The 19,447-nt window shown below is 43.2% G+C and overlaps 1 protein-coding gene across 2 annotated transcripts in view; it reads right to left on the bottom strand.

The window, feature by feature from the left end:
- Positions 1-19,447, bottom strand: part of adamts17 (ADAM metallopeptidase with thrombospondin type 1 motif, 17) — a 526,549-nt gene that overhangs the window by 412,001 nt on the left and 95,101 nt on the right. For both annotated transcript variants that reach the window (XM_033627478.2, XM_078162521.1), the window contains one exon: positions 8,099-8,271. In XM_033627478.2, coding sequence (XP_033483369.1) covers positions 8,099-8,271 — 173 coding nt within the window. The remainder of the gene's footprint in view (positions 1-8,098; positions 8,272-19,447) is intronic.

The following is a 19,447-nucleotide window of genomic DNA, read 5'->3' as shown; positions in this document are numbered from 1 at the left end:
CAATTTGCCATGGCAAAAGAGAGCGGCAGCATCAGACGGCCAAACTTCTCCCAGGAGGAAACTGATGTTTTGGTCCGGGAGGTCCAAGCTCGCAGTGTCCGAATATACAGAACTGCGAGCAGACCTCCATGGGCTGATGATGCAAAGGTAGCCTGGGAGGAGGTCACCACAATTGTAAATCAATGTTGCGTTTCTCTCATGCGCTCTCTCTTTCTCTCTCGCAGTCTCACTCTGTTTCTTTTCTTTTGACTTTTCTAAGATGACAGATGCTGAAAATATACTCCCTATCTGATGCTGTGGCTGTTTGTGGTTGGCTGAGAGGGATGTGAACTCATTAGTTTGCAGCTGTGTTAATCAAATCAGGCTGGGTTTCCATTACACGTGCCAAACATGCCAAACGGTGCCAATCCCCTTTGATCTGACATCAGATGTGACGGGACAGTCAATATAGAGATACATTTATGTGCTGATTGCAGATAGTTGCATTGAATAGTGGTTTTTGTGGGTATTTATTGAATCGTTAATGTGCCTGACATTCTGGAGACCTGCCTGTGAGGTTTTGGTGACATGTGCGAACTGTCCGCGGTCAGCCAAACTTCGGCTTACACCAGCTGTGCTCCGCCTGCGCTGACAGTAGATCTGGTTTCAGCTGGTGAGCTTTTAGCGCACCTTCGGCGAAGTCTTTTGGCACGAAACTGTCACTGCGCCAAGCTGGATCTGTCAACACCTCCCCCTGCTGCGCCGCCACACCCATCTCACTGCACCTCGGTCTGCCAAACTACGAAACTGAGCGCACCTCGGGTTGCGCTGCTCAAAACTAGCTCTGCGCGGGGTTCGCCACCCTGCGCCACCCTGCGCCGCGCCGGGAAACTAGAGGCCCTTGTCTCTCCAAGGCCCTCCTCCCAAAAAGCCCAGTCCACTCTGACTGATCGTTCTTTCCAGTCTTCCAGAAGCATGCAAGGAGGAGGCATCTCAAAGCAGGGCAGAGAAGAACCTCAATGACAGACAGGAAATGATGCAAGAGATGTTGACGTTGGCAAAATAAATCCCATAGGCTTTTCAGACAGGAAATGTTACAAGGGCGAAGCAGCAGGCCAAAGACGAGTTTCAGGCTAATGGCCTCTGATTACATCCATGGCTCCAACTTAACAGTAAAATAAGCTGGTGATGTTACAATATGAAAACTTTAAGTTGCAACTCATGTTTATTATACAGCAGGAAGAGGGAAAGAATAGAGCATGGAGACAAGTGAGAAGAGAGAAAAACCAAGCGAGAGACTACAGACCAGCAGCGGAAGACATATTAAGATCTTTTACTTAAAGAGGCAACAGATAGGATTCAGGTTTTTTTTTTAGCTTGGCGCCACCTAGTGACCAAGCCCGGTTCTAGGCAGGCACATATGAGGGGGCAGTCACAAATGTGAAGGGGGCACCATGCTCCAGCACATTTTTGCCATAGGTAGAGCTGACAAATAAAGGTCACTCAGTCAGTCAGTCAGTCAGTCAGTCAGTCACTCACTCACTCACTCGCAGGATGTGGGGACGCTGTGTGAGTGCCCTATAGAGGGTGTCAAAGCACCATGGTCTCAAATGTGCTCACCGCTTGTTTTGTTGTTGATAATAGTGTTTTCTACATGGAATTGGGTTGTTGTTAGCTGTGTGTCCAACCCCCAACCTAAAGAAATGGATTGCACTTTGTCAGGCCTCTACCCTAAGACCTGTCCAACTTGGGTGTCCCACCTGAAGACTAAGCTCCTGCTGGTATAGCTCTTAGGGTCACTGAGGCACACAAACCCCCTGACCACAATAAGGTGGCAATCCCTCAGGGAGGAAAACTGAAAAATAAAATAAACAAAAAATTAAATAAAAATTAAGAAAAAATAAAATAAAAATATCCTTCATCCAGGCACAACCAACATCTTAACATGTATCTTATTGGATGGCCATTAGGCATCTAGACATATGAAATAAATTTGAACCTAATAGTTACAATAACCTCACTATAGCCAGTATTTTAACAGAACTAACAAACACAACAGATATAGGCTAGAGCAGAACATTTTATATTTTTTTGTTTTGTTTTGTTTTTTGTCATTTTTTTTGTTTTTTGTTTTTTTTGTTTGCAATTTAACAGATTTCTCTTCACTCTCCTTTGACCTGCTGAAAGCTGCAGGAGTGAAAAGTTAATAAAAACTTTGTAAAAATCGCTGTGATTATCAAAAAACTGTGCAGAACTAGAGGCTGGGCGGGGCTTTATGTAGGGGTCTGGCACACACAGGGCATTTGTCCTCAGTATGTGACATGCAGCAGGCACTCATCTCTCACTGTGCTTGTGTGATTGAAGAAACGTTCGCACTGACAGGCTCACTCTCTATGCTCACACTTTGTTGTTAACTATATATTAAGTATCTCACGACACGAGACGCTACGACGAGTTTAACAGAGCTTCACTTCACTGCTGCATTCTGCCTCACAGAGACTGAGAAACCTGACACCGATGCACCTTGGCTCATTTGCATACTAAATAGTGATTGGGTGTTTACTGGGGGGAGGGTCTCTGCCGACTGCAGACAGTAACGTTAGAGCACACACAGCCGGCACACAGCATGGAGTGGAGTGGAGACAGATGAGAAAACTTTTCAGTTTTGTGCCTTTTTCGGCGGATTTGATTTGAGGGGGCAAGACATTTGTTTAAGGGGGCATTGCCCCCTCTTGCCCCTGCGTAGAACCGGCCTCGCTAGCGACAGCAGTATTGCTCGCACTGTCGCAACAACCAAATTGACCGTGGGGATCAGAGATAATCAATAAAATGTAGGCTGTAAAGCCACCAGTATACCTCTATGTGTATGTAGAATGAAAAGGTGTGTGGACACTCTGCTAAATAAATGAGTAAAGAGACTGAGCAACAATTATCAGATGTATCTGAAGAAATAACAAATAGTAATGCAAATAATTATACCAGAAGGCACAGTACCAGTACAAACAACTCACAGTAAATTATACCAATATGTACAGTATCAGTACAAACAACAGTAGACACATAAGGGATAATGTATAGTGAGCCGGTGACGCTGAAAAATAACAGTTATTTTTCAACTGTCACCGGCTCACTATACAGATACATTATCCCACTTAGAACATGGCTGCGGAGGCTGCCCTCAAATTTATGGCCAGTGACCGACATGATCTCCCTGCTCTCCAGGCCAGCTTGGGAGAGCTGTGTGGACTAACGTTAACTGATTTTGATGCTCCTCAGTCTAAGACCACTGCATATGGCGTCCCTAGCAACAGAGCAGCAGAGCAGCGGTGATACCTCAAGAAATAAACACTGCAGAATTTTGTTGATTGACCAATCAATCAATCAATCAAGTATTTAAGAGTGCCATGTTCTAGTGGAATTATACCAATATGCACATGTAGGCAGTCCCTATTCTAGAATAGACGGTACCGTACGATGCGGCCGGTTGGAGCTCAAACTGAATGGGAAACAAAGTCCAGTGTTCACTTAGCTGGGCGTAACTTAGCTGGGCGATGTCCATTGATAGCTGCCTCCGTGATAAGAGAACATAAGGAAGGGAGGGAGGTATCACTGTCCGAAGCCTGCTGTAGAATAGCAACGAGGATGTCAGCCAACCAACACACGCTACCCTGTCTCTGGTTGCGGCAATTTGCGATGCTGGCCAGCTAGGAATTAACTAGCAGCCAGTACAGTACAGTCCTCTTTCGTCTAGCTAACATTTAGCCGTGTTACTTATTGATCCACTAAAAAGAAAACTAGCTGGACATCGGTTTTGAAGTCTCTTTGGTCACGGAGCTCCCTCCATCTCTTGAACGCCTGACTGAGGTTTACTCTTGTTTTTCCTCTTCTTTTATCACTCTCCTTTTTGCTCTTCTTTGCCTCCTCAGACAGATGAGCTAGTTTTCTTTTGCTAGGTCGTTTTTCACTTGTTTCCAAACTTTTGTCCATCTGCCATTGTACTCATGACTCAACTATCTCATGCCCAACCCCTCATAAGGACCAGCTCCAGTCCCTGATTGGCTGACCGACCAGTTTTGCAATACATGACGTGTTTCCTGTCACAAAGCAGATTTTTTCCACTTAATTTTGGCACCAGTGGCAGAAGCTTATTATAAAGATTGCAAAGCCACTAAGTAACCTATGTAAACGCTAGTCTGATTTTACTGTGGCCACTACCCTGTGCAACCCACATTATTTTCATAATGATATATTTAGGAAAAGATGCTATCTGTTGCCTCTTTAAGTAAAAGTAGTAATACAACAGTATAGAAATACTTTGTTACAAGTAAAAGCCCTGCAGTCAAAATCTAAAACTACAAAATATTAGCACCAAAATATATTTGAAGAACAAACAGACAGCTCCTGTGTTCGCCATTGTGAAAATACGGAACAGGGAATAATGTGGCCTTTTTGAGCATTAAAGACAGTTTTTATTGGTTAATTCAAGTCATGTAAGTCATGTAAGACTGACCATTTGTCAGCCTGTTTTGTAATTTATTACAGGTGAGTCAAAACTGATTCTTTTTTTCTTCTTAACACATCTGAATTGCTAAAAGGATGCAATCTTTTATTTTGTACACTCATCCTGTTGCTTTTAAAAGCTGTTATTGTTTAGTCTTTTTCTGGATTAAACACTGCTCACTTTTATTTCAGGTTTCATTGTGTGTTTCATTCAGACCCCCCCATGCCACACACAAGCCTGCCTCGGAATATGAGTGAGGGCAATATGACAAAAGCCATACCGGCTCGAACGTCGCCCAGATTAACAAGGTCTGCATCAGCTGTTGAGGGGCTAGGACATGTTCATGAGAAGTTGGCTACTGGAACAAGACAAACATGGACACGAGATGAGTATACAGAATTGATGGAATGCTACTACAACAGCAGGCCCAAGGAGAGAGGCTACATGCAACCCATGTGGGACCAATGGGTGAGTGGGAGACAAAACTCCACACTGACCAAGAAGTAGTTGGTGGCCCAATGCTCTAACATCAAGAGGAAGAAACTACTATGATAGCTGGAACTAGAGAGGCAGAAGGGGACACTCCTGAACACCATGGAGATACTGAGCTAACCCCAGTAGAGGAGAGTAGTGCTAAACAACCTCATGATACCCCACCACCAGTCATGACACCTGCATCCACCAAGTTGAAGATGAAGATTGTGGACAGTCAATCCCCAGATAGGACTACCCTGGCTCACTAACAAAGTCCCACCAGAGGAGATGCTTGCAGATGTCAACACAGCTCAGAAGTGCAGACTGGGGTCATTATAGACAGGTCCTGGATGAATAAGAAGTACAACAAGATGTCCATAAGTGAGCCTCCAGAGATTGCCAAACAACAATTCACAGCTCTGGCTGCTAGAAGAGGTACAATAGAGATGCAGAGGCCAAGAGTATTCTCTTGGCCTCTGCATCTCTAGTGTACCTCTGGCCTGTTCTCCAAAGATCCATCAAGGGTCAATCAATAAATCAATTTTATTTATAAAGCCCAATATCACAAATCACAATTTGCCTCACAGGGCCTTACAGCATACAACATCCCTCTGTCCTTTGGACCCTCACAGCGGATAAGGAAAAACTCCCCCAAAAAAACCCTTTAACGGGGGGAAAAAAAAAAAAACGGTAGAAACCTCAGGAAGAGCAACTGAGGAGGGATCCCTCTTAAATTACGGACAGACGTGCAATAGATGTCGTACAGTACAGATCGGCATAATAAATTAACAGTAATCCGTATGACACAATGAGACAGAAAGCGAGACAGAGAGAGAGAGAGAGATCCCAGCTGCAAGGGAACAACAACACAAGGACAAACCAACCCACAGCTGAGACTGAGTAATACTGCAAGGGCAACTGGAAGAAAGAGGCATCACATAACACTGATGCCAAGTGGCTAGTGGACCTATAAGCAGACTACAGCAACCTCCCAGAACAACAACAACAACCAGTCACCAAGGCACACATCCAACACTGAGTATCAGGCATGAAGAGCTGACACCACCAGAACCTGACATGATCCACTCCTACTGGCTGAAAACTCCGTGTTCGCCTGGAAGCACAAATGAGTGAGCTGCTGGCAGCCAGCAATCACCCAAACTGGCTATCACAAGGCAGGACAATACTGATCATGAAAGATCCCCCACAAGGGCGCAACACCTTCCAACTACTGGCCAATGACCTGTCTCTGCACAACATGGAAACTCCTCTCAGATATCATAGCAGCTAAGCTGAGTAGGCACATGAGTCCATACATGAGCAAAGCTCAGAGACTCTAAGACTATACGCACCAACCTGAGCACTGCCTGGATTGACCACAAGAGAGCCCACAGCTCAGTGCCCCACGCATGGATACTGGAGTGCCTGGCACTAAAAGACAGCACACTGATAGCATTCACCAAGAACTCAATGGGGCTGTGGAAAACAACACTGGAAGCTAACTCAAAGGCCATAGCACAAGTCACCATCAAATGTGGCAAGTACAAAGGTGATGCGCTGTCCCCACTGCTGTTCTGCATAGGCCTGAACCCCTTCATCCAACTCAATACAAAGGGTGGCTACGGAAACTGGATCAACCTCACCCGGATCTACAGCAATGACATCAGAGTTTCATTTGGACTAGATAAGCGTGGTTGGATGATATCAAAGAGAGGGAAGATAATCAGAACCAAGAGGGGTTGAACTACTAGAAGGCAGCTTTGCCGATGTTCAGGACAGCAGCAAATACCTTTGGGTCCTGCAGACAAATGGGAACCATGAGGAGGCTGTAAGAAAGTCAGCCACAGCCAAATACCTACAAAGAGTAAAAGCAATTCCTGAAAAGTTGGCTGACTGGAACGAACAAGGTTTGAGCCATCAACACGTATGTCCTACCAGTCATCAGAGACCCCCTGGTATAATTAGCTGGCCAAAGGAGGAGATAGAGGCCACTGATATCAAGACATGGAAGCTTCTCACCATACATGGAGGGTTTCATCCCAAGTCCAGCACCTGTGACTGTACACTAAACATAGAAAGGGGGGCTAGGGACTGGCAAGCCTCAGAGCGACTGTCCAGGATGAAAGAACCAAGATCCAGGAATACATCAGGAAGTTGCCCCCCAAAGATGAGCTGCTAAGTGAATACATCAAGCAGCGGAAACCAGATAATGCAGAAGAGGAGGATGAACCATCATGAAAAGACAAGCCCCTGCACAAAATGTACCACTGACAGACTGAAGAAGTGGCCAACATCAAGAAATCCTACCAGTTTCTGGAAAAGGCTGGACTTAGAGTTAGCACAGAAGCACTAATCATCACAGCACAAGAACAGCTACTTAGTACAAGATATATTGAAGCAGGGGTTTACTTCACCAGACAGGACCCCAGGTGCAGGCTGTGCAAAGATTCCTGAGACATTTCAGCATATAAAGTTTATAAGTTTATAGTTTTTAAGTTTAAGTTTATTTACTTTATTAATCCCCCTGAGGGGAAATTCAGTGTTTTCACTCTTGCTTGTCAATTACACACAGGTCCAAAAGACACACACATGCACAAACAGGACCTATACATGCACAAAGTGGAGAGATGTCAGAGTGAGGGGGCTGCCCTTGGTGAGGCGCCCCGAGCGGTTGGGGGGTTCGGTGCCTTGCTCAAGGGCACCTCGGCAGTGCCCAGGAGGTGAACTGGCACCTCTCCAGCCACCAGTCCACGCTCCACATTTTGGTCCGGACGGGGACTCGAACAGGCTACCCTCCGGTGCCCAACCCAAGTCCCTATGGACTGAGCTGGGCTGGAAGTCTCAAGGTCAGAATGGAAGACACTCTCTAAGGTGGTTGAGAATGACTGAGCTAAAATCTTGTGGGACTTCCAAATCCAGACTGACAAACTATTGATGGCTAACCAACCGGGCATCATGTTGATTGACAAACGGAAGAAGGCAGTGACGATTGTAGTGATTCCAAGTGACAGCAACATCAGGAAGAAAACACAAGAAGCTTGAAAAATACCAAGGGCTGAAAGAGGAGCTAGAAAAGATGTGGGGAGTTAAGGCACCAACGTTATTTCCAGAGAGCTGAGATGATAATGTTTCTAGGATTCTTACCATGTTCATGACTGTCAGTAGGAACCTCTGTGCTGCCTCGGCACCGTGGTACTGCACCATGTCAGAGTCTGCCACCACCACTGTTTCCACAGTGTATGCTTCGTGCAGGCGAATGGAGTTTCTTTTCCCACGACCCTCCTCACCAACTTTTGACATCTTCTCCTTCTTCTTTCCTACCACAAAAAGGCCGACAGACAGACAGACATGAAGAACAATGTTATAAACACCACACTGGAGGTAAACGTTACACAGGTACTCATATTCTGACCTTTTAGAACCACATTCAAAGCAATATTTTGAGCTGAGTGAACCAATGTGTTAACACAATAGAGGTCCTGATGTGTTTTGGCAAAACAATTTTAACAACGCTCATCATTTGCCACACCACAATGCGACACTATCTAGCAGTGAGACTGTCAACACAACTTGTAAACTCCTCTTTAATTAGACATTAATACAACTTCAAAGTCATGGATGTACCAGCCCCCTTGCATCATATTTCATTTCATTACCAATATCAGTCACATAATGCCCCCACCAATGCAGCCTGAACACCATCTAACTGTTATATCCAGAGGTGGAGGAAGAATTTTCTCTATGTAAATACAATACTCGGGAGTGCTGGCAGGAAACCAGCTGATGTGGCTGTCCCTTTCTGTGAAAGTTAGACCCTGCACGCAGGAATGAGATGGCATATCCTTCATAGAGTGTGGGCATTGAAATTACTTTTTTCACATTCTGTACCACTTTCTGTGTCCACTATGTGGTGCTGGAGAACACACTGATTATATGCCATGTTGATGTGAATGGTGCAACTCCACCATGCAAATTTCAGATAAATCAAAAGATAACTGTCTGACAAGTCTTAAGTCCTGTTGCCAGTAAGTGGCGCAATCACCATGACACCCAATGTGCATGTAGTTGACTTCAGGCCTGGAACCTTATAAAACATGTGAAGTTTGGGGCAGACAGGACCACGTATGCTGGAGTCACAAACCACTTCCTGTTTGGTGGCAAAACATTTACATCTGACACCTCAATACAGTCACACAGTTTGACAAATACTCAAGCTTTAAGCAACTTTTGATGTCCAAGGTCTTTAGACAGAACAGACAAAATCTGAAGTCAACCAGATCAAATCTGTAGGAGGAGTTTGTTAAAATACGACCCTGGGAAAAGGCCAAAAATTGTACAAAAGTTGCAGAGTAAATTCAAAATGGCTGTCTTCAAAAGACTTTTTGGTAACACTTTATATTAAGGTACTGTAATAAGCATTAATTAATGCTTAATAAGCACCAATTAACAGTTAATGAGCACTTATAAAACAGAATAAGATGTTTATTACCATTAATAAGACTATATAAGTATTAATTATAGCATAATTAAAACAGTTATGCAGTATTAGGGCCACACTGAAGATAAAAAAAATTGGAGATTTTGAGAATAAAGTCATAATATTTTGAGAAAAAACTCGTAATATTTCAAGAATAAAGTCGTAACTGAGAAAAAGTCATAATATTATGAGAATAAAGTCGCAATTTAATGAGATAAAAGTCATAATATTATGAGAATAAAGTCATAATTTAATGAGATAAAAGTCATAATATTATGAGAATAAAGTCGTAGTTTTTAAGGAAATAACCAACAACAAATAGAATGGGTTAGAGGATGAACCTGCTTGTGGCAGCTGCTCTTTGTCTCAGGTGTGTTGCCTCGACACACACATTTGGAGGCAGGTCTGGAGTGGGACTCATTTTCAGCCCTGGAGTTTCATGCCTCAGACCGGCCCACTTTAGATCACGACCTATTATAGCCTTACATGTTAAGTCTACAATAGTGCACTGTTCTTTAAAGCCTTGTAATTCAGTGTATTTTTCTAAACTATTTCCAATTCAGTTGCTTCACAATGTAGATTTATTTCAACATGAGTGCACATCTCCAACATTATTCTTTACAACCCAACATCACATCACAATTTTTTTTTTCTTCAATATGGCCCTAATACTCCGTCGTATATAAGACACTATAAGACCCTATCAGATTAAATTAATAAGGTGTTATTAATAGTTAATAATGATCCTTTGCAGCTACCGGATCTAAAGTGGGAACAGTGTCGTAAAGGTTAATAAATTATTAATATGCTCTCAGGGCTCGAAACTAACAGTGTCCCGACGTCCCAGGGACTATAAAAATTGCTACTGGGACACAAAGATGATGTGTCTGGGACAATTCCGGGACAGCAAAAGCGGGCAACATAGAACCCGGGAAACATAGAACCTTTTTTGTGTAAGCAGGGAACATAGAACCTTTTTTGCAGGGTTAAGTAGGGAACACAGAACTCGGGAAACATAGAACCCTGGAAACATAGATACGCTCCCTTCCACACAGCCACAGGGTCTTGTATGGAGTCGGTCTGTATCTTGTTTCTCCTAGTTAAGTAGACTGCTAGCTTTGCTTCTGCTAGTAAATAGTTAGCTAGTTGACATTTTGACTTTTCTAATTTGTTTTGCTTGACTCCACAGATAAAACAGGGCCAGAGAACGCAATGTTAAAAAGGTTAAAACACCCGTTAAAAAACTTAAAAAAAAAAAAAAAAACAGTGAGTCTGCTGCACTCAGTAAAAACATGGAAGATGTTTTCTGGTAAACCACAGAACTGACACTTGTTTAAAACACTCTGGGCCGAATTCACAAAAGGATTGCGTGGCTTTTGCGGCCGCTAAACCGGTAAAAATGGAGCAAACAGATACCGTCTAATTCACAAAGCACGCGCAGAGGGTGAAATGCTCCACTAACTGCACTGCCAAGCAGATTGCGTCTTGGTGCTCCGGTGTTATTTGCACATATTTAAATGAGGTAATATGCATATATTTGCCGCAAAAATTGCCCCTTTCTGCGCAAATGAGCCTCATTGATAAACAACGTCTAATTCACTTACACCAGCGCTAATAGCCACACGCAGTTTGAGTGAAGTAAATAACGTCTTTAGAAAGCTGGTGCAAAGTGGGCGCTCCTCTGTGGAAGCCTCTCGCCCAGACTTTCCAGTGATCGTGGCAGCAGTGATCGTCTGTTAAATCAGTCTGTAAATAATATTTTGACATTATTATTATAATCATTAGGCCCTATTACTTTAATGGCATCCGAAGATATTGATGCGTTGAACAGGTGACAGTCTGCGGTCGTTCTCAAAACCCACTTCTGTCACGCACTTAAAAAGCAACTTTCAAAAATTTATTTTACGAAACGGGGGAAACAAACGTGAACAAAAACGGTTCCATAATTCATATTAAATTCAAAAGATAACGAAAAAACAACTACAAGTGAGAGGGAATAGTGATAAAGTGGTCAAACTTGGTCAAATCCACAGCCTCAACCCATCCGACACTGTTAGACTGACTCACCAGCAGACATCACTACATGAGGGTAGACAGTATTCAGTACTTTGCCAAACAAAGTCTGCCATTGTTCTGCCATGGTGTTCTTGGCGCAAAGCCATCATTTATACTTTGCCATGTGGCTAATTGCAATCAGGGGCAAATCAGGGGCAAACTGCACTCAGCTGCCAAACTTTGTGGGCGTGTTTGCGCTGGTATATCATTAGCGCAATATCCTTTGTGAATAGGACGTTAAGACAGAGCAAACTGCGGGTGCAAGTGAAGTGCAATTCAAGGTGCTATCAGCGGCCACAGTTCATTCTTTGTGAATTCGGCCCTCTGATTAAAAGCGGAGATAAAACTGTTTGTGGCGATGGCTCCATGCAGGATCCTCCACTGGAGATCTCTAGTCCACTTCCTTACTGGAGGTTTGTAAAGACATGTCCACTGTGGGCGCTGTCTCTTCAGCCTCTACTTCCACACAGTGGGCTCTCCGTTACAGAGGTTTTTCCTGTGGATGATTTTCACACAGTCCATGTCAACTTTTTTCCGTTCCGTTGTTGAGGCTGACCTTTTTCCTGTGACAGTCTATCAGGAGGGGGCCACTCAACTCTGTGAGGTCAGGGGTCAGGTAGATCTCGGGGAAGTCGTCCATGGGGTCGGGCTCAGCTCCACCTTCGTCGTACTGCAGAAGGAAGTTCTTCTCTTTAGCTGAGAGCTTCTGCCTCCACAGCTCCAGGCTCCTCTGCACCAGCCAGACGGAGTGCACGCCCAGCGCTGACGCCGTGGCCCGGGTATCGGTGAGCACTGGCCCTGCTGAAAACATCAGCTGTTTCAGCGTTATCAGGTTTTCCCGGCACAGCGCCCCCCCTCAGCCCAGGCATGTTGTTGCCACACGCATCCAGTCTGGCTCCATTTATTAGCGGTTCTTCTAACAACCAGTGCATAGAGTTACACTTTTGGGATCTTTCCCAGCTAAAAAGCAAACAGGATTTAAAAACACCCTGATAACATTTTGGTAACCCATTTAACTTTAAAAATCTAAGATCAGTTAAAAACAGAGCAGCATCCAGTCCCAGGCTGTTAACATGTCTGAAACAGCTGGCCACGTCCCTCCACACTAAGTCAGGTGGTCCTGTTAAAAACCTCTTAATGAACTGTAATCTAAAGGTGGCTGTTCTGCTGGCCAGGTGGACGAGGCCCTGTCCCCCCTCCTCTCTGGATAAAAACAACACTGACTGTGGCACCCAATTCAGCTGATCCCAGAAAAAAATCACCATCTTAGCTTGAATTTGTGCCAGCAGGCCTGATGGTGGATCCAGGCAAGCCAGTCGGTGCCACAGCAGGGAAGTGACTAAGTTGTTTAAAATCAAGACTCTCCCTCTGTACGACATTTGGGGATGGAGCCACTTCCAATTTAGCAATTTAGAGTCTATTTTTTCCATTATGTTTTGCCAGTTTTTCGTGATAATTTTTCCGTTGCCTACATAAATGCCGAGGTATTTGAGACAATCTCTCTTCCAAATTAGGTTTTGAGGGAGAACTGGGAGGCCTTCGCACCATTTCCCGACTGCGAGGCCCTGTTCACCTTCGCAGCCGACACAACAGAGAACTTTTACATGATGGTCTCTAATGTGTTCACGTCTCTTTGATTTTTTATCAAGACCACAACATCATTAACGTAGGCAGATAAAACCATATTCTTTGTAAAACCAGGTAACAACCGACCTTCAATGTTTTGTCTTATTTTTTGGAGGAAGGGTTCTAGGGAGAGCACATAGAGCATCCCCGACAGAGCGCAGCCTGTTCTCCACACGCTCCTCCCTGTTCCAATAAATCGATCAATCATCCCTCCGTCCATCTGTCCATCCATCAACTATTTATTTGTCACATGGAAATATACAAAGTACAACTCCAGTTAAATGTGATCCCATCAGCTCCTGTAACTTGTGCACTGTAATTTAGTCCTTTTTTGACTCTTCTTGTTGGCTGCTGCTTCATAATTAGGGAGGTTATGTTTTCGCCGGCGTTGATCTGTTTGTCTGTTTGTTTGTCTGCAAAATAACTCAAAAAGTTCTGAACAGATTTTGATGAAATTTTCAGGAAAGGTTGGTAATGGGACAAGGAACAGATAATACAATTTTGGTGGTGATCGGTTGAAGCAAAGGTCTGCGCTCTCTGAGTGCTTTTCTAGTTGTCATTGTTTTCAGATGGTTCCGGTAATCCACGGTTCCTGGTGGATGAATAATTAAACTGCTTAACTGTCTACACACCGTGACCTCAACAAGATGACTGTATGGTTGCTCTTCCCAAACACGGGCAGCAGTGATCCACAACAGGACCAGGACAGCAGCTCACATTCCCACGGACACAGCAGTCCTTATTCACAGTAAAGCACTCACTTCCTCTCCTTCTCCCTCTCTCACCAGAGTCCTCTGCTCTGTCAGATCAGCATAGAGAAATAGCCTCCTGGTTGGATGGTACTGTCCAGGATTTTGCCAAGGTTTCAGTGTATCAAAGGATAGTATAATACCTGATATCCTGCTGGAAAGTGATGCAGCACTGAGGTCACCAAATTCATTTCCAAAGCCCGTACAATGGCAAGCAGGATGTAAGTTTAGCTGGTGCCCATACTTTTCCAACTTTCCTCTGTGTTAACTGACGCTTACATATGAAAACCTTGACCTGGCTAGCAGATGTTGGCAGGAGGAGAGTTTACAGACTGGTGAGTTGATTTCCCCTTCCTTATGAGTGACTCAGGAGTGAGTACAAAAGACAGGGCAGTCCAGGCGAGCACAGACCATACAAACTGCCTATTGATCCACATTGTTGCTAGTGATGAACCAGAGGAGTGGGAGCCCTGGCATGCAACAGGTAGGCTACAGCCAGACCAAACACACATACACTGGAAAATGTGCTCGCTTGTCAGTATAAACAGATCAGATTATAATAGCGTGCAAGTCAGTGTAGGCATGGAGTCTATCTGGAGATAAAAATTAATACAAACTGATTTCAGGAGTCAGTGAAGATCAATTAAAAAAAACAGAGAGCAATGCAGCAGAGACCGAGGAGTAGTGGCAGCTAATCACACCAGCTAACCAATCTAACCAAGCTAGCCAATCTACTAACAACATTTCCACATTTACCACATTTCCATGTTTTTAGAGGGAATAAATGGTCACAATCTAGAAAACACTGTTCAACATTTTCAAGTCACAGTCTGTTTTACTTTAAAGTGCATGTGTTAAGAGTAGGCATTCATATACAAAAAAATACTTATACAGACAGGCCAATATGTTGCTACACAGTCTTACTGATAAAATAGATGGAGAGCTGATAGTGACAAACAATATTTCTGGACTGAAGCTGAGACAAAACATATAATCTGTTTGCATTGTTTTTCCTGGTAAGGAAGAATATTATCTGACATAGCATGTAAACCACAGCACACTTTTAATTAAACTATTTAAATTAAAGAAAAATGAAAAGATACAGACTAGTGGTTCGCAACTAGTTGTGTAGGGACCTACATAGGTCCTTGTGGGAGTTTCAGGGGGTCCCCAGAAAAATGGTAAATTGTTTATGTTCACTATTCAATTCGAGTCCAATGTGATAAGACTCATAAGATTATACTGATCATAGGTTTCAAGTTTGCTTTCAAAAGGCCGATACCCATTAACCCATAACTAACCGGTTAATGTTAAAGAAACAAGAAAGATGTGAAATACAAAAGGCCTTTCCTTTTAGTCCAGTGCTCCATTGCCTCTGAGCTATGGTGCTGCATTTCAAAATGTTATCTAATTAGAGGTGGTGAGCCCATTGAAGCAGGCGTGTGGGAGGCTAGAGCTCTGCTAGAACTTTCTTTTCAGGGCCCGAGCGACGACGAAGTCGTCCGTGAGGACTGTATTATAATCGCGCTGTTTATTATTATAAGGGCCCGAGCAGGAGACCTGCGAGGTCCCTCTTGTTTTTCTCCCAATTATTTATTTATTTTTTTTTATTTTTTTTTCTTCTGCCCATATGATTGCATTTTTCACTGCCTGAACATACCCCAAAACCACCAAACTTGGAATATAAGTCACACCTGGCGAAAAATTTTCTAATCTATTGTCGTCCTGAATTTCCACCACTAGGTGGCGCTACTATTAAGGAAAGTGCGTTTTGGCTCATAACTCCCATATACTTTGTCGCACATTCAAAAACCTTATATCCACGTATTCAGTGAATTGTGCTGAATCTTGTGGTATAGGCGACGCCATTTTCCACCTACCGTTTTTTTCCGCAAATTCGCAAAATGTCGCAAACCTACTTTTTCGAACTCCTCCCAGGCAATTTCACCGATTCGCATGAAACTTTGCACACAGCATCTGTGGACCCTCCTGACAAAAAGTTATTAAAAGAATTCTGATATTCCAAAGAAGTTATTAAATAACAACTTCCTGCAGATTTTGTTGTAAACAGGAAGTGTTGCATATCTCCACATTGGTGTATCCGAATGACATGAAACTCAATTTACTACTTCCCCATGAGCCCCTGAGGCTCTGTGCAAAATGTCAGGCGATGACCACCAGGTGGCACTCTTTAAATTTAAGTATTTTATATCTCAACATCAGTTGGGCGGATTAACACGAAACTTGGTATAATTATTGTCAATGCACTCCTGAGGATATCTGACGAAGGACTAACCAATCCACCACTAGGTGGCGCTCTGGTGGCCGTCTAATTTAATATTTGGCACTGTGCCAACACCATAACACTCATGGAAATAAAATTGATAGGGGTGGTATAGACTGGCCCCTGTAACTCACACACCAAAAATGACCAGCAGGTGGCGCTATTTTCAATGCAAAAGCGTTTTTGGCTAATAACTCCCACATAATATGTCGCACATTGTTAAACCTTCTATTTACATGTTCTCTGAATTCAGCTGAATTGTGTGGTGTAAGCCATGCCCACTTTCGTGGTAACCTTCCATTCGCTAAATCGCGACAAATGAAAAATGTACTTTTTCGAACTCCTCCTAGGCGATTTGACTGATTTGCACCAAACTTTGCATGAAGCATCTGTGGACCCTTCTGACAAAAAGTTATTAAAATAATTTTGATAGTCCAAAAAATGCCCAAAATATAAAGCAACAAATTCCTGCACATTGTTTTCAAAACAGACAGTCTTTCATATCTTGACCAAATACAGTCCGATTACCACAATACTTTTTCTGATTGTGTTCCAAATTCGGTGCAAATCGGGCAATAGGTGGTGCTCTGGTGGCAGTCTAATTAGTGTGAATGGAAGTAAATTGGAAAATCTTCAAATCCTCTTCAAAACTCATCAACTTTCAACCTCTTCTTGTCCCTCATACTTTGAGCTACAGACACCATGTCAACTTTCAAAGAGTCAGAAGACCCTGAACGTATTAACTGTACATAATTATCTATCTTTATCTTTATTTCGGCCATGACCAATATTCTTTTGTTTATGAACACTGGTAGATAACTATCTTGCCACCAGGTGGTCTTTGGCTGCTCCTGACGCTACCGTCATAAAAACAAGACACCGCACATGCGCAGTTGTGCACTCTCAGCTGATTGTAAACAGATAAGATGGCGACAAGACGCAACTTCAGTGTTCATTTAAAGCTAGACGTTTTGAAATATTCCGAACAAATGTTGGGGGAATACGCCGCGGGGCATATGATGCCTGGTATGCAGAGGACGGCAACAAGACCTTCACAAAAGGAGGGAACATGAGAGCAGCTGACAAACGCAAGATAACGGCTTACCGCCTCCAGGTCCAGTAATTTCCTCTTTGGTTGGTGTCATGACTGCCCAGTACCTGGACAACCGAGCCGTGGCGGAACACAGGTATGTGGCGTGTCAGAGGAGAAACGAGCCGTTAACATTTCTCTTTGTGTTAGGTAACGTTAACGGCGTTAGGCTGGCCAAACGTCCTCTTTTCCCCGGACATGTCCACTTTTCACGTCCCGTCCGGTGCGTCCGGGTTTTTTTTTATAAACTGATAATGTTTTTCCGTGTGTTTGTGTGTGTCAGAGTGCGGCACGGCCGCATATTTCTGTTCGAACCTGAACCAAGCCCGACATTATTTATAACCAAAGCACTTAGTTTGTGCCACACAGTTGTTACGGCTGAATTATTAATAAATGGTTGTGTGTTGACGTTCACCACGCTATCCCAACGTGCTTTAGGTAACTTATAATTTGTGGTTTATTAGCGTTATAAGCATTCAGCCTCTAATGTGTGTATAGCGCATCTCACTTGGTTAGCACTCGGCTAACTCCCGGGAGCATTCTCGGTGGTCGATATTAGCGGAGACATGCCGGTGGTTGAACACTCGCTGAGCTAATGTGGACTAATGTTTGACTCCGTGGTCTGTTATAGAGCATTGTGTTGTGTTTCCTGCACGTGCAGGTGTACAGGGGTTGCCGTGTGTTTGTATATCAGTTATTGTTCAATAAACATGCATTTTATCTCGGGATGTCTTGAAATTTTCTTCACCCCTTCTACGTCCTGCAATGAATGAGTGCACCGGCTTTCTACTGCGCCACAGCGCCACTTTAGTGGTTGGGAGGTCTGTGACTATGCGGTTAGTACATTACATGTTTGATTTGAACGTTTATGGAGACGTGAATCGGTCGAGACCAGGAACCCCCAAACGAAAAACGGGGTTCGTTTTCAAGACATTCATGCAATGAACGTATTAGTCCAAGGCTAGTGCAGTATGTAAACACAGGCCGTGTCTTCACATGTCAGCGCTGCCGTCTCGAGACTGCTTCGCGCATGCTCCCAGAGCGCTGGGCTTTCTGGGCGATGTAGTCAATGTGGTTGCTTTGGGTCTTCTGTGTTGTGTTTGACATTGTTAAATATGTAAATAATGTGTCGGTAGATTCATGTTATATGTATGGCAACAGTCTTGTTTAGAATGATAGCTGATGGAGAAAATATTAACCAGCTTAAAGACTTATGTTCTATTTATTGTGTGGCAAGTGGAAACAGCTGGCATATGACACCTGCTTAGGGTGTGTAACCATCTTTATCTATGGAAGCCCATTTTTGCCAGTAATGGAAAAAAAGAAATTGCTATACCTATCAAAATTGTGAGATAAAAAGTCATTATTACAAATGTAGCCTAGTTTTAAAATTAATTTGTGGCATGTTGTCTTGTAAGGTGTGTGGCATCACGGTGGCTGTAGATGGGACAGAGGATGAGATGATTCGCTGTTTCAAGGCAGGACAACTAGTACACTGTGGTGTAGTCAATAGTAAATATTGGTGATTTACAAAAACACCAAAAACTATTTTTACTGTTAATGTAAACGTTGTTACTATAAATAATACAGTACTTTCTTTGTAATACTATATAGAAAATATTCATTTTTACTGTAAAGACAGGTTTACATAAATATTTCTGCTGTTTAAATTAAAAAAAAAATACAGTATTTGTATTTTCAAATTTGGCTGTCATTTTTTTTTTTTTTTTTTAACTGAAAGCCTCCTTCAAACAGTAGCCTGCCCCTATTTGTAGCCTGGTCCCAAACTATTATTTTGTTAATAGTAGCCCCGGCTACTATTTGAGGAAATCTGTATGTATGTAACATACAGTCACTGGCCACTTTTTGTACACCTGTGTAATCTAATGCAATCCAGTAAAACGACTATACCATGATTTTTTCCCTGCAGCTTATACATTTTCGGTTATTGTTGACATCGTCTAGAAAGTGGTGACTCTACTTTGTTTATTATTGAGGTCAAAGTGAATGGTGGTGGTGTACTGAGGTGGCCTCCTAATTTTGTCTAATTGAGGAGGACAAAATATTAGGAACTCAATAATAAAGAAGAATAATCACCTTTCTGACAAAAGCTGAAAAAGTAAAAGCTTTGTAAACGTACAATGTGTGGCAGAGCTGTTGTATTGACTTGTATTAGATTGCACAAGTGTACCTAATAAAGTGGCCAGTAAGC

Source organism: Epinephelus lanceolatus, chromosome 2 (genome assembly GCF_041903045.1).
Source record: "Epinephelus lanceolatus isolate andai-2023 chromosome 2, ASM4190304v1, whole genome shotgun sequence".
In the NCBI taxonomy this organism is placed as follows: Eukaryota; Metazoa; Chordata; class Actinopteri; order Perciformes; family Serranidae; genus Epinephelus; species Epinephelus lanceolatus.
Note: the sequence above shows the minus strand (reverse complement) of the source record. Positions and strands in the feature narration are given on the sequence as shown.